This window comes from Aptenodytes patagonicus, chromosome 12 (assembly GCF_965638725.1).
Source record: "Aptenodytes patagonicus chromosome 12, bAptPat1.pri.cur, whole genome shotgun sequence".
In the NCBI taxonomy this organism is placed as follows: domain Eukaryota; kingdom Metazoa; phylum Chordata; class Aves; order Sphenisciformes; family Spheniscidae; genus Aptenodytes; species Aptenodytes patagonicus.
In genome coordinates, this window is record NC_134960.1 from 144,371 (window position 1) to 158,817 (window position 14,447).

Sequence of the window (14,447 nt, forward strand, 5' to 3'; positions counted from 1 at the left end):
ACCTGAGAAACTGCCAGCATGCCACATGACAGTGAACCGAACTGCTGCTGCTATCACAACCTCCAAGGTCAGAAACCATGGAACCTTTACCAACCCATCCATATCTCCAGTGGAGAGGACAGCTCTGAACCCCAACCTGTTAGGAAGACAGTGAGAGGTGGGAAGCACAGCACAAGAGATGCTGTTTATGACAAGATAGATCCTCTACCCAAACTATCTCTGAGAATCAATAATCTGCAGGTAGCTTGGTATGATCCCAGCATGTACTTGGGATGCCAGGCGTAAAACACCCAAGACTTCTGGTCAGACACAGGGCAAGAAATGAACAGGTAGCCTACACTACCAGAGGCAGAAGCTGAGACACACTCAAAGCAGGAAGATCAATGTACAAGTCTGAAAGAAACTGCCCAGGCTGTTACAGTAAATGACTTTTATTTTTAAAAAAATGAAATAACCGTGAACATATTAACAGGCCTGCAGGTGGCACTACAGTACAGCTGGATATAAGGTAGATACATTTCCCCATGTACCCGGACAATGAAATCCATTGCATCAATGCTGACATTAGTAAATTCTGAATACAGTTCTATCAAGCAGGAACATTTTACTTAAAATAGTTCTGGACAAAGTTGACACTGAAAGTTAACTTTTCCTTCACTTTGGAAAGGATAGATGTTTTCAGCTAGCACTGGTATTGGGTGAACTATTGCCTGCGGTCACCAGTGCAGGGAGAGATGTACAACATCTCCACATGAGAAGAGTTTATACTCCTTTTTACTTCTCATTCTGAGGAAGCAGGGTGGCGTAGGGAGAGGGGGGAAGATGGGTGAGGAATATGGGCAAGGGAGGTGGGGTGTCAATTTCTATTCACTCTCCTTTGGCTGTTTTTGTGCTATTTTGGACTGCTTTCTAAAAATCACTTCTTGATTTTACTGAAAGGAAGACTAAATGTAATGCGCCTTTCCTTGAAAATCCAGGAACAGTTGTGGTACTTCAAAAATACTAAAAATATCTACTTTCATGAAATATTAACTGTTTCACTACAAACCTAGTTTTTCACTAAATACACAATTCTCCTATTTCTGGAGTCTCCTGGGGAAAAAAGTGGGTTCTCCCTTTATTTCTGCAACTCTACAGTGTATAGAGAAACGGCTACAAGAAGGGGAGTGCAGAGAATAGCTTTATTCTTTTCCTTGGCCTGTATCTCACATGGGAAGTTTGCTTAAATTTCTGCAGTTGGGCTACTGTTGGTCACACTCCTTCAGCAGCTATCAACTAAGTCTGCAGTAGGACAACCCACCTCCAGCACATTCCTTCTAACTTTGTGGAGACTAACTAGGCATGAGGAAAAAAAAACCATCCACACTCTTTATACCATTTCTAGTCATAATATGCAGGAACACCAAGTGGTTTCCATGTTCTTCCAATTTGCAAAAGGCCACAGGAAAGGGACATGGCACCTTTCGTTAGAATCCGGAATTCTGCATGTAACTGCGACCTTCCATTAGACCTTCAACGTTGAGGCAGCGTAGAAAACAGTGGCTGAAGAGTGTGTGTAATACTGACCACACCAGCTCTTAGTGAGAAGCCTCTGCTCCTGCAGAGGCAGTCATGTGCAGTCCCTGTATATACTGTGAGCAAAAGGCTTACTTCACAGGGCATTTGGAATTAGCAATTCCTACGATCTAGCTAGTTTGGATTCATGAGCTTTCAGTGTGCCAACAGCATCTTTCACTGCATGGTAGATAATGTTCTTCACCTGTAACAGGAAAAAAAAAAATCAACTTCTACAGACTAACAAGGAGAGTCTTGCATACCTATGCAATCAACTTTGACAGCTGAATTCGTAATAGTTGCCAAGTATACACAAAGTATATATTATCACTGCTTCAGGATATCAACAGCACAAATTTTAACTGTCAATGGTTAGATGACAAATATTTTAGACATCTGCACTGATTTAACAACTCATTTTCTGGTCACCCAGCAACATATATTTACTTACGTCATTTTAAGATAAAGTCTCTCTTTTGTGAGAGCTAGGAGGAAGTACACTATGAAGTCACATGTATGAGTTTATTTTGAAAAAGTCCTTGTGATCCACGTCACTTACAGATTCACATTAATCAAACCCAAAAGGAGCCAGAAAATCATATGGTTTAACCCTATGTAAATTAAGACAATGCAACAAGTCATCCTGTTGTCTTTTGTATGGAGGCTAGAAATTCTTCTGATTTGTGCATCTTCCAGAAAGGCAAGCAAGATCAGAGATGAAAAATCTGCTAGTACTCACAGCAATCTGTTCCATGCTTAGCTATTTAACAATCAAAGCTCTATCTTGTTTCTGATTTTTCTGATCAAAGTTTATTTGAATTCAGTTTCTAGGTATTGAACAGAACAGTTTCACCCCTAAGTGAGTAGCTTAATTACACTTGCTCAACTAACTGCCAAGCACCATCATTTTTTCCCTGATGTACATATGATCTCAGTCTTTTGTATCATTTATACAAGTTATTGTCTCTATGTATTTTTATATACATAAAAAAGAGACAGATGTTTATATAAAAATACTATAAAAATATACGTGAAAAATGACAAAGAAAAATGGTAAAGTTTGGCTGTGAGGTACAAATATAACCAGTATTCCTTTCCACAGGAGTACTGAGTTCCACTTTGCCAGCAGTTCCTTTTTTTTTTTTTAATAATAAGCATTATTCATTTGCAACCTATTCATTTACACAAACACTTCCACATCTGTATCACTACAGCTGCAGAGGTACAGTGTTAGAAGCTGGATCCCCACAATGAGAGTTGATCCTACTTCTGCTTTCCTTTAAAATCCTATGCAAATCCATATAGAAATTTATAGCAATTTTTCACTGAATTGTTTGAGAGAATTAACATGATTAAGTTCTGACATTCTTGGGTGACATACTGGAGAATGGCTATATATTGAGTACTCACTTTTGCAAGAAGAGCCATTCTGCAGATCTCCACCCTCCTTCATTTTACATGCATGAGATTACTAATACATGAAAAATGCTGACAAAATTTGCAAACTAAACAGATACTAACTCTTCAGAAGCATACATAGGTGAAATCAAAAAAGGTCTCCTACGGTCTTCTCTCTGTAGAACTTACCGTCTCATACACAATGTACTACTTCAGTGCATAATATGTTCTGTGCATAATTATTAGTTTAAGCAGTCACATTTCTTCAAGCCAAAAACACATTTAATTTTCCTGTTTGGGACTAATTTAGACTCATAGAATCATTTAGGTTGGAAAAGACCTTTAAGATAATCGAGGCCAACTGTAAACCTAACACTCCCAAGTCCACCACTAAACCATGTCCCTGATTTAAATAAGCAAGCCTTCACTTTCAGAGCAATTTTCCTTTATGCAGTCAAGAAACAAATACAAGTATCCTTGGTCAAATAAACATATCTCTTCAAAACAAAGCACTGCTTTTTCCTTTTTAATAGGATTTTTTTTCTGCTACGCTTCACTGTCATTCAGGATTCATCCATTTAAAAACTTACTAATACCAACACATGCACTAGTCCGATAGTGGGAAAGTTCTCTGGAAATCCAGAAGTTTATTACTAATTTTTGTTTACATAATGCTGTAGACATAAGTATTTAAAAAATAATTAATGCACCTATCAAATGAGAACCTCCAAAGTTGTGGAAAGTTGTCATTTTTTCCTTAAATCATTAGCCACATATTTCTAGTTCTAAACAAAGCTGGCAAAACACAGGATATATTTAGTGACTACTGTCATAAAATGGTTACCTGCAGTTTATCTTCATGGTTTGTATGAGTATTAGACAGGTGTCTGAACTCCTGGGTCAGACGGAAGCAGTGCTTCACATGTTCTGGAGATACAAAATCTTCTGCCACTTTAATGCAGCTGTACAAATTATGGACCTAAAAAACCCCATATCAAATGATAGATAGATACATCAAGATTGAGTGAACCATACAAAACCCCCCAAAACCCCTGAAACCCCACCACCACGTATGTTAGGTTCTTCCTCATTTACTTATCAGAAACAGAAGCTGAAGCCTATTTGATCTCACACAGAATTGTGTCTAATGGTAAAAACAGAACAAAACACGACATCTCTTATGTTCCCTGTTCTCCCGCTGTCCTGGTTTCAGCTGGGATAGAGTTAATTTTCTTCCTAGTAGCTGGTATAGAGCTGTGTTTTGGTTTCATATGAGAATAATGTTGATAACACACCGATGTTTTAGTTGTTGCTGAGTAGTGCTTACATTAGTCAAGGACTTTCCAGCTCCCCGTGCTCTACTGACTGAGAAGGCTGGAGGTGCACAAGAAGCTGGGAGGGGGCACAGCCAGGACAGCTGACCCCAACTGGCCAAAAGGATATTCCATACCATGTGCCGTCATGCTCAGTATATAAACTGGGGAAAAGCTGGCCGGGGGTGGGTGGGTGCTGCTCAGGGACTGGCTGGGTATCGGTCAGCGGGTGGTGAGCAATTGCATCGTGCATCACTTGGCTTTGTATATTATTATTATCACTATTATTACTATTTTACTTTATTTCAATTATTAAACTGTTCTTATCTCAACCCACAAGTTTTCTCACTTTTACTCTTCCAATTCTCTTCCCCATCCCACCGGTGCGGGGGGGGAGAGTGAGCGAGCAGCTGTGTGGCGCTGAGTTGCCGGCTGAGGTTAAACCATGACACCCACATACACTAGCGTTCCCTAAAGCAAGTTCTCTACTGTTCTCCACACTTTTTTGGAATTCTGTTCCCTTGGCTGAAGTTTCACTACATAGAAGTGTTTTCCCACCATTCACTCTAATTTTTTTTTTCCTTAATTCCATCACAGTACTGTACACATCATTCAGGTATTTATATAATTTTTACTAACAGAATGACTAAGATCAAATTCAAATAGTTCCTGTAAGAACTGCATATGTAGAAAAAGGAACCTAAGTCTGCAATATTAACTAACAGTTATTTTGAAGTTGCAGTTCTGTTATGCCTCAAATTCAATTCTATTTGTCAATATGGCCTAGAGTTGCCATACTTACCTGATGGGGAGCACCTGCAGGAATGAACACAGCATCTCCAAGGAACTGCACTATTGCCCAGCCTTGTACACCATACTCATCATAGAGTCGCTTACGTAAGGTCTGGTCCAAGTACCAACTTTGGTCATGAATGGGGTCATGATCTGGGGGATTTTCTTGGCCTTGTTCTTCTCCAACCTAGGGCCAAGATATGGGGTGGGGGGGAAACCATGACACAACACCTTGATATTGCTGGCTCACAAAAAGCTCTGTACCAAAACCCGAACTATTTCAAGGCAGGACAGTACTTTCATTAAGCTCATTTAGGTCTTAACTAATGACGTGCATTAGTATGAAGATTCTAAGACCAGGCTGAAAACCTGGGAATATAATAACTATTAATGTCCTCAAAGACAGCATTAGAATACCTATGCACTTGATGTTGACAGCAATTTGTATCATTCAGCTACTCTAAGTAAGCTAGTCAAGGAATCCTGTAAGCTCAAGTCTCCTTTGTAACCAACATACCTTCCGGAGAAGTTCCCGTATCTTTTCAGCATCCTTGGCAGCATAGATGTGCCACAATGCTCCAGGTTTCTCTCTTCCTTCGTGGATTCGCTGCTTTGTTACATCATCAGCATCTCCCTCATCAATTGTTTTCAGAACCTCTGAAAGGGGAATCCACATAAAAGCGATATCACAAAGCTTCTGATTTTTGACATACAGAAGAGCAAGGTGCATTTTGAGCTGCTAAATCTAGTCACACTGCTACTGTAACTGCTGCATCATACAGCGCCCTTTCTAAGCACACCAAGCTTAATCTTAACAAAATTCAGGAAACATGTCAATCAACAGCTAATCACAAAGCCCAGTCATGAATTCAAACTGAACTAACTACAATTATTCAAATACAAGGAGAAGAAAGAGTAACTTCTCACCCTTTCTCCTCCTTTCTTCAGGGAGGTATCTAATTTCTAGCAAAACTCTGCTGCTTCCACAGTTGGGAACCAATGAAGCGTTACTGCACTTAAATATGTGCTGCAGACGTAGCAAACTGCCGTGTATATTTGGGTTATATCTCATAGATATGACAAGCTTAAACAATAAAAGGTACAGTCTTCTTTTAACACACACAATTGATTTTTAATGGACAGAAAACAGCTTTCCTCAAACATTACCATCATCATGGGTCCCTTCCCCAATGGGAATCCCAACGTACACCATGACATTAACAGCATCAGACACATCCAAGTGCAGGTTTGTGGTACCAACTCGCCTGTCTTCTGCAGTAATTAAGCCTATAATAGAATGTAAAATAAAAATCAAATTCTATTTAAGCTCTTACAGAAATAACCTGCCTGAAAGATCTTTCTAGAGTGCTAACTTCACACAGCAATGAGAGCAGAAACCAATGTCAAAGGGCAGCTGAAGTATTTTCATGTCATGTGTGGCATAAGTAGTTTACTGATAACTAGTATTTTTATTTTACAGGAAATAGAAGTAGCAAATATAGTTCACCCCAAGTCATGAGAAAACAAGCATTTTAAAAACAAAGCCTGAACTTGTACTTTACAATTTTGTGTCTCTGAGGGTCATTTATACAGTCAGTAGTAGGGAACTTAGCTTTCATAATACAAAGTTAGTAGGCATTCTTTGGCACTGTTTTTCTTTGCTTGGAGGTACAAGAGAAATCCCGACTGCTGTAAGTCGCATTAGCATCATACTGTCTGCAGCAAGTCATTGGACTGTTACAAGTATAAGCCTCCCGCAGTCCATTATTTTCTCATCCTCAGCTGTAAAATCCATGTGATCAGTTGAATTCACAACAGTTATTGTCCAACTCATCATTAACAATTCAGATTACAATTGAGTAAGGAAGAACACCTGCAGACACTCAAGTGCTTATACCTTTATACATTGGATGATCTTACCCCTCTCAAGTGGCTATAAGTAATGGAGAAAGAGATTTCAAATGTTTGCTGCTTAATTCTTTCACCTTCTCATATAACACATTCTTCTCTCTTCCTCTGACCCTTCAATAGCACACTCTCTCTCTCTACTTTTGCTTTACCATCTCCTCTGGCAAGTAACATGGGGAAAAATATTAGAAGATTAAGAAAATCTTTGTTATCAGCAAACACTAACATAAGTATGACCACAAGACTACTGGTTATGTTTTAGGATCACCATCGTATTTCTCTCTTTTCTATTTAAAATATAAGCTTCTGGGGACAGGAACTGAACTCACTGTACAGTACCTATCACAACAGACCAGAAACAGTAGCTAATTTAAGCAGTTTGTAACATGAACTTTAAGAAAGCACAACTGAAATACAAACACGGATAAACAGAATATATAGGTTCAAAAAACAGACCAGACAAATTCACAAAAGATAAGTTAGTTATTGACCTCAAGTAAGGGCCCTTACAACCTCCACCCCAAAACTGGGCTTTGCCAGATGCAGCAGGATATAATTTAAAAAGTGTCATTCTTTCCTTAATTATTTGCTAGTGGTCTAAGTCACACAGAGTATGCTGGGAAATACAACATCAATGGCAAGTCTTATGTTGAACAGTTCAGGTATTTATATATAAAAATTGGTCAATATTTAAGGGTTCTTTACACACAAAACCTGTTGAAGGGAATAAGATTTCTTCACAGTTAACTTCTGTAAACAGTCCTTTTATTTAGGTAACTGAGAATCACTTTAAAAATCAAGCTTCAGTCACAATTTTTCTGTCTTAATGCTTTAAAATGCTAAGCACATGAAAGCCTTTACCTCACTATTGAGAACTTTTTTTCCACCACATACTCAGAAGACAAAGCCATATATTTACAACCAAAATATATTTAATATCCTAGAAAAGTTATGCGTATTCAGCATAGACAGAATTACTGTTTTTCTATCTAGGTCCACCCTTTAATTTGTCTGTAAAGCAGCTAAGAACAAAAAGATACAAAACTGTTTTTGAAAACAGACCTAGCTAAATTTTTTCTTTTGACTTGAAAATAAACAAAGTGTGATACTTTCTCTTTTCGGACCAAGGCCTATACATCTAAGAAGGATCAAATAGTACAGGGTTACATTCTACACTAAAAAAATACCATCAACACTCCCTCCACAAACTCTGATACAAAGGAAAATAAAACTTCGACATTCAAGATAAACTCAAAATTAATCCATTCCTTCCATTGCCAGCAACTAGCAATATACAAAGACAAGTTAGCTGTCATTGATTACCTTACTTCTTGGTGCACTCGTGTGCGTGTGTGTGTGTGTGTATATATATCTTGATTACATTATAAGCTCTTTGGTGTACAGCCTTCTTCACTGAACTTACATGTCAAGTAATACATAAACCAAAACATTGAACACTTAAATACTGAATAAGTTCAATTTGCCTAAGTTCACAAACACCTATTTTTTTTAACTCTTATTTGTGATGTCATACTGCTAAAAAACCCCAAAATAACCCCACAAACACTTTCTCAGAACTGCAATATGTTGGTTTACTGAGTTGTTACTGTAGGTATATCGATAATTGGAATGCAGAACCTTAAAAACCCCTGCACCCCTGTCCCATAAATATTCAGACAGAACTACAGAAGTTACACTAGGGTAAGTCTGCTTCCACATACTTGCTTTGCAAGATGGCTGCAACTTTTTCCTCATCAGTATCACTTTGACATTCTTCAGTATATACAAAGAGCAGCTACTTTATTTCTCTTACTCTAAAGTTGCAAAAGTACGTACTTCCAAATTTCATTTAGAAGTATCCTGGAACCTTAACAATCATTTGTTTTAAATTAAAAGTCTCCAAAACCTGCTTTTGGCCATGACCTCAAAGTCAGTACATTCAGGAACTGAAATAATTCAAGTTGATATGACATGCATTAATTGTTCATACATCCTCCACACTCTGCTATATTGACAATCATTTGAAAATTTAGTGCTTCACAGCCCCATGCAGGGTATACGTTCAGATAAAGGTTTCCTCTATTTGTATGCTATTTACCTATTATACAATTACAGTCTTAAGAGGACAAAACTATCCAATTCAGGTAGCTGAACATGGTGACAGTTTTGTCTTGTATGTTGTCTGTGATCTGTGTTGTTAGACATGGATGAAGAAAATTACAGCCCTGATCAGAAACACGAACACACAGATCAAAGTGCCCAGAAGCTGGCTGCTTTTCCTCTCAAATGTATCAATTGGTCTCAAAAAGATATAACTTCTCCTTGAACCCTGTATTGGTATTATGCTTATGATGGGTATTAAATAATAATTGTTTGCAAACTTATCATATGTACATCTCTTGGAAACCACAAGGCAAAAAAGGGCACATCTGACAGAGAGAAGACTAGCATAGGAATAGATCGCAGGACCAATTAAAAAAAATGACAGTGTGCTCTAGGATAAGCACTGAGTTTTGACTAGTGCCACAGCCTTGAATATGCCCTAAGTATAATAAAGAGTCACAAAAATCAACATCTGCAGAACTATTCACACATACCATAGGCATTGTACATTTTGGGACCCAAATCAGGACGAACAAAGTAGCTTGGTAGCCTAGAAGCCAAATTCAGTCTGCCATCCCTCTTGGTATATTCAGGAAGAGGAAGATTTTCCATCAAGTCCTCAAACCTAGAGAACAAAAAGAGAACGAAGGCATGTTTTCCTCCTGTAGTGCCTACAGCATTCCTGTAGGCATTGATACTAAGGTTTACTTACCTTGTAGGCATCATATCTCTAAAGTCCTCCCCTGGAGGCCAATCCTTTAACTTCAGTACCATTGGCTGACCATCATCTGATCTGAGCCGTTCTGCAAGAAACAAATTAAGATTTCTTCATGTAATATCTTTTTACCACAGCCCATTACCTTGTTTAAACCGTAAGTCTTTTGTACCAAGACCTCTTACATTGCACAGCAAAATGGATCCTAATTTTTCTTTGGGCTTCCAAGCATTATCATAGTATGACCAAACAATAGTTTAACAATTCTCTCTCTCTCTCTCATTACCTACACCAGAAGCTTGACAGATCTTGCACAGCTGCTAAGTTTTAGAATAGTTTTTATGCAACTCCGAAAACAAGCCTTTCCAAAGCATTCTGCCTTACTACTTTTACCAAAGTCTAAAGGAGTTTTATCTTTCATTTCAAGAGGAGTGGTGCTTCTATAAAATTAAAGTTATTGGTTCATGCTCTGAAATCAACCATAACCTCAGTATAAAGCAAGAAACCATGGTACACCACATGCAAAAAAGCTAAATGGCAGGTGGTTACTGAGGAAGAGAGTCTTTAGTTTTTTAAATTCTTCTTTGCTGGAGGCACTCAAATTAGCAGGGTGCCGAATTGAAACATTTGTTCTTCACTTCAAGAGTTGTAAGCGAGTCCTGACTGGTAACAGAGAAAGCTGGTAGCACAGAAAGATGACATTACATACGCAACAGTGGATGTACGATATGACAGCACTGACCACATCAACTGCTGTTTTGCCTCAGATGTTAAAATGGCTAAGAGAGTATATCTGGAAGTGGTACGTGCAGCAGCTTAGAAGACTCAGCATAACATATATAGAGAAACAAAGTTCACTCTTCTACCAGATCTTCACAACTCCACATGAAGCCATCAGTTGGAAGACAGGATGTACTGCAGTCTGACACCTTCACATCCCCTTTTCCCCAGAAAGTAACATCCTTCACCACTTCCCACCTTTCCAAGGATTGTCAGCCAAACAAAAAGCAACCCATCTTACCCAGACCTAGCAGAGCTGCCGACAGCACCAAAAGAGAAAGCATATCTAAGAAACTAGGACTTGGAGACCTGTGAATCACATCTGTGTTATGTATCAACAGACTACAGAAGACAGCCTTAGTTTGCAATATAAAAAAATTTTATTGAAATTAAAAGGAATTAAGAACTGCAGATACGTAAATCAAAGTGACTGATTTAAAGAAGAAAAATTTTGATAAGCTATGGATTTTAGAGGCAAGTGAACTGAAAAGCTCAAGGACTTGAATTTAAAGATGTTTCAGAACTTCCTGTATTCAAGATTTTGAACTCATCAAGGATCTTTGTTCCAAACAAGGAGAAGAAACTTGTAGGCAGGCTATTCAGAAAGAACAGAGTGAAGAGCTACCTGGAGGAAAACATCTGGATCTGACAAATTAAACAAAACTGGACAAAACCCAGAAAACATCTGATCAGCAAAGAAAAGCAGGTCTAAGAAGGATCAAACCAAAAAGTTAGACCTGCCAAAAGTCCACTTAGAACTCAAAGATATTAAAAGTAAACAGCACAAGATTAAAATTAATTAAAATAAAATATCATATAGAATAATTAAGGGATTATCTTAATACCACCTCCAAATTCAGTGGCTGTTCTATATCTCTTCAATAACTTAATGTGAGGGGGCCGGGGGAACAACCAGCCACATATTTGAGAAATCTAAAATTCATGTAATGCAGAGAAGTCAGAGTCATCATATGATTTGCAAACAGTTTTCATATGAGTTAGTGTGTGAAATCTCTGGACTAGTAGCAAATAATACTCTTCTAAATTGGGGATTGCGCATGGCTGAAAAACACTAAATAAAATGTATTTAAAAGAAACTAGCTTAAGCAATCAGGTTTTCCAACCTAGATCACGAACATTTCTCATTCAAATTGTGGTAAAGGCATTGTCTAAAAGAAAGGCAGCGGCTGATTTTGCTGAAAGGAGCATATCTGTCTGGAAACAAACTACAAATAACATTTCTCAAAGATAACGTCACCCATACAAATTTACTGTTTTCATGAATGACCCTAGCACAAAAATGAAGAGTTTGCGAAGTTTCCCAATTACCATTAATACACAGAAAGACCACACCGTTATATCCTTCTAGGCCATTTATTTCTGAGTAATAACAGAAATAGTATGAAATTTAACAGTACAAAATACAAGACTCTCTACTTGGAACCATATAAAAACAAGTCAAAAGTTGGGAGCTCTTTGATTGGAAAATGACTAAGGAAGGGAATATTCTTGGTCTACAAATCTATCATTTTGTTCACTGTTGAACAAGCATTCCATTAAGTCATCCAATAGTACACCATTTCTGCTATGTGCACATAGCAACAAATACAGAAAACGTTTTATACACAACACTAATATCAGCAACATTGCAATGAACCATTACAACTCTAACATCTGTAAATATAAGACCACTCCGATCTAGGTATATACAATCTAAAATAGAACACTGCTTTTCAGAGGCTCTTTAATTTGACCAGTTATATCCCCAGGAATTTTAACTGGTTAGCTTCCACATCCACCCTTGACAAAGTTTTCTCAAAGAAAAGCTCAAGCATTAAGTAATGTGTTATCACATGAGGTATGCATACAGCATTGCTGTTCATAATACATATAAACATGTATTTGTACTCGCAGATGATCTACTATAAAAATAATTTGCAATTTCAAGTTTACTTAGTTGATGTATTCCACCAAGTCTGAGTTTTAGCATCAAAAGTCTCAGTCTGTTTTAGCTCTGCAGGTTCCCTTTAATTTTACAATAAATGTTGAGGTTGGAAGGAGAGCAAGGGTAGTCAAATCACTTACTGTCTTAATAATGGTAACTGATGATTAATTTCACTGAGGAAAGTTCAAAAAAGTGGTTTCCCATGAAATGGATCATCTTTTGACACATGAAAGTAACACACACCAACATGCTGTAGTACAGACGAAGTTTTCTTGGGCAGCCCTGCCCTAATCTTCACCAACAAAGTATTTTCTAGGGTGCGTTACATCTAAGGAGCAATGGCTTCTTTGGATGAGACTGATAGCTATTCAGATTTTTTTTTTTAATTGTTATTTTTTATTTTTTGAGAAAATAGGTGGAAAAGGAGGAGTTGAAGGTAGCAAGACAGACTGCTCAGTTAAACTAGTCAGCCATAGATATTACTTACTAGATATTATCTCAAAGCCATCCCAGAAGTCACGCACTTTCACGTCTGAAATTATGGCACAGTTCCTGCAGTTCACCAAATCTACATCTTGATCTCCAAATTCCAGGCTGAAAGCTTCTGGTTTCCAAAGCTCTGACTTCAACTTCTTATGGACACCAGATACCAGCACGGGCTGAGAATACAAAGATGAATGCTTACTCCACCATAACCAAATTTCTTACACATGCAGCCAAACTTTAAGAACTGAGACTCCTGGCTACCATAATACAAAAGACACCACAAATCTATTTTCATCCATGTCTGGTTTTTGTGCATCACCAGAGTCAAAGCAAATTTCAGTTCCAGGCCACATGCAGTTGCCTTAGAAGTGGTATTGTATTAGACTTACTAAGGCAAGTGTATTAGGTCTACGTGGCGAGGTGTTGGCAGCAGGGGTGGGCTCTGTGAGATGAGGCTGGGAGCTGCCCTGGGCTGGACACAGATTGTTTCCACCTGGCTCCAACAGACCCATCACTGGCCAAAGCTGAGCCCATAATTGACACTGGTGGCACCTCTGTGATAATAAGGGTAAAAAATGCTCCGCAGCTGCTGGGGGGCAGGGGGAAGGAAGTGAGAGAAACAACTCCACAGACACCAAGGTCAGGGAAGAAGGAGGGGGAGGACGTGCCCCAGAGATTCCCTTGCAGCCCATGGAAGAGACCAAGGTGAAAGCAGGTTGCCGCCCTGCAGCCTGTGGAGGACCGTGGTGGAGCAGATATCCACACTGCAGCCCGTGGAGGACCCCACACTGCAGCAGAGGGAGATGCCCTGAAGGAAGCTGCAGCCCATGGAGAACCCATGCTGGAGCAGGCTCCTGGAAGGAGCTGCAGCCCTTGGAAAGAAGCCCATGCAGGAGCAAGTTCTCTGGCAGAAACTGCGGCCCGTTGGGGATCCACGCTAGAGCAGTCTATTCCTGAAGGACTGCAGCCCATGGAGAGGGCCTATGCTGGAGCAGTTCATGAAGGACGGTATCCTGTGGGAGGGACTCCACAGCAGAGCAGGGGAAAAGCTCCAGCTTTTTTTCCGCCATCACAGGGGAAAAGCATGAGGAGGAAGGAGCAGCAGAGACGAAGTTTTAGGAACTGACTGTAACCCCCTTTATTCTCCATCCCCCCTATACCACTCAAGGGGGTAAGGAAGAGTCAGGGATGAAGGAGTAAAGTTGAGCCTTTAGGAATAACGAGGGGTGGGTGGGGGTAAGATGTTTTTAGCTTTGTCTTTGTTGCCCACCATCCTACTCTCTTTTTAATTGGCAATAAATTAAATTACTTTTTCAGAAGTTGAATCTGTTTTGCCTGTGACAGCAATCGTAAGTGATCTCCCTGTCTTTATTGTGACCCACAAACTTTTCCACCTTATTTTCTCCCCCTGTCCTGTTGAGAAGGGGGAGTAAGAGAGCAGCTGGGTAGGGGT

At 39.1% G+C, this 14,447-nt stretch overlaps 1 protein-coding gene across 2 annotated transcripts in view; it reads right to left on the reverse strand.

Annotated features, from left to right (window-relative positions):
* Positions 1 to 415: 415 nt before the first annotated feature.
* KDM3B (lysine demethylase 3B) overlaps positions 416 to 14,447 on the reverse strand; it is a 68,950-nt gene continuing 54,918 nt past the window's right edge. The window contains exons 17-24 of one of the 2 annotated variants that reach the window (XM_076350513.1): positions 12,996 to 13,167; positions 9,781 to 9,871; positions 9,563 to 9,693; positions 6,225 to 6,344; positions 5,575 to 5,714; positions 5,068 to 5,244; positions 3,797 to 3,931; positions 416 to 1,759 (exon numbers count right to left, since the gene is read on the reverse strand). In XM_076350513.1, coding sequence (XP_076206628.1) covers positions 1,679 to 1,759; positions 3,797 to 3,931; positions 5,068 to 5,244; positions 5,575 to 5,714; positions 6,225 to 6,344; positions 9,563 to 9,693; positions 9,781 to 9,871; positions 12,996 to 13,167 — 1,047 coding nt within the window. In that variant the 3' untranslated portion in view covers positions 416 to 1,678. Of the gene's footprint in view, positions 1,760 to 3,796; positions 3,932 to 5,067; positions 5,245 to 5,574; positions 5,715 to 6,224; positions 6,345 to 9,562; positions 9,694 to 9,780; positions 9,872 to 12,995; positions 13,168 to 14,447 lie in introns of those variants that run through there. The other variant, XR_012996384.1, reaches the window with a different exon arrangement.